The 1,071-nt window shown below is 56.7% G+C and overlaps 1 protein-coding gene across 1 annotated transcript in view; it reads right to left on the bottom strand.

Moving 5' to 3' along the window:
* The window catches only part of TTC21A (tetratricopeptide repeat domain 21A), a 37,507-nt gene continuing 36,436 nt past the window's right edge, over positions 1-1,071 (bottom strand). The window contains exons 27-29 of the mRNA XM_015568406.1: positions 457-577; positions 230-293; positions 1-189 (exon numbers count right to left, since the gene is read on the bottom strand). Coding sequence (XP_015423892.1) covers positions 108-189; positions 230-293; positions 457-577 — 267 coding nt within the window. The 3' untranslated portion in view covers positions 1-107. The remainder of the gene's footprint in view (positions 190-229; positions 294-456; positions 578-1,071) is intronic.

The raw sequence follows: 1,071 nt of genomic DNA on the forward strand, positions 1-1,071 counted from the left end.
AATATATCATTTTCTGAATCTCTTCTCCGCTGGCCCACATCCCACCCCCTCCGTGAAATGTCCGTAGGTTGGTGGCTTCCACCCAACCTGGCTCCCACTGACCACAGCTAGGCCCTCAGGGACCCCTGGGCCTTTACCAAAATTTCTTCTCTGATTTTGGGGTAGTTGGGGTACTTCCCGAGGACCTTGAACAAAGAGAGAAAGCGGGTAAAAACATCAGGCAGGCTCCCTGCAGACTTCGATGGCCTCCACGAATTTCTTGCCCTTCAAGTAGTTGAAAGCTAATTTGAAGCCTGTTCAAGGGCAGAGAGAACACACGCACCCTGATGGCCTGAGTAACCCTCTGGTTCCCACAACGGGCCTGAACACAGGCCTTGAGGCCTGCGGTAAGATCCCGGTGGCCGTCCTGCTGCCGACTCCCTCCCGTGCCCAGTGTACCTTGACGGGCGGCCTTACCGACGGCAGGGTTGGCGTAATGGCTGTACTTCCAGGCCAGCTCGTAGTTGGCGGCTGCGTCCTTGTAGGACTGCTCCTTCTCCATGATGAAGCCCAGGTATTCATAGGCCTTGTAGCAGGACTGCGGAGCAAGCCGGTCAGAGCCTCTGCAGCGGGGAAGCCACAGCCGGCCCCAGCGCCGGGCACCCACAGCCCCTCCTCACCTAAGCGACCCCGGGACCCAGGAATCCTTCCCAGCTCTCTCCCCCATCCCATGTTCCCCTTGGCTGCCCGACTTTGTACACCTCTTTATTTCCTTTTAAATGTGTTTTTATTTATCAGAGAGGAAGGGAGAGATAGAAACATCAATGATGAGAGAGAATCATTGATGGGCTGCCTCCTGCATGTCCCCCACTGGGGATCGAGCCCACAACCTGGGCATGTGCCCTGATGGGGAAATCAAAACTGTGACGTCCTGGTTCATAGGTCAACGCTCAACCACTGAGCCGCACGGGCTGGACTGTACGCCTCTTCTTGCCTTGCCCTGTGCTGTGCTCCCTGTTCCCAACCTGCTCTTTCCTGGTCTCTTCTCATCCCACATCTGCTCTACCCTAGACGCCTGCCCTGCCCTGCCCT

The sequence above is a fragment of the Myotis davidii genome, unplaced genomic scaffold, assembly GCF_000327345.1.
Source record: "Myotis davidii unplaced genomic scaffold, ASM32734v1 scaffold663, whole genome shotgun sequence".
Lineage (NCBI taxonomy): Eukaryota > Metazoa > Chordata > Mammalia > Chiroptera > Vespertilionidae > Myotis > Myotis davidii.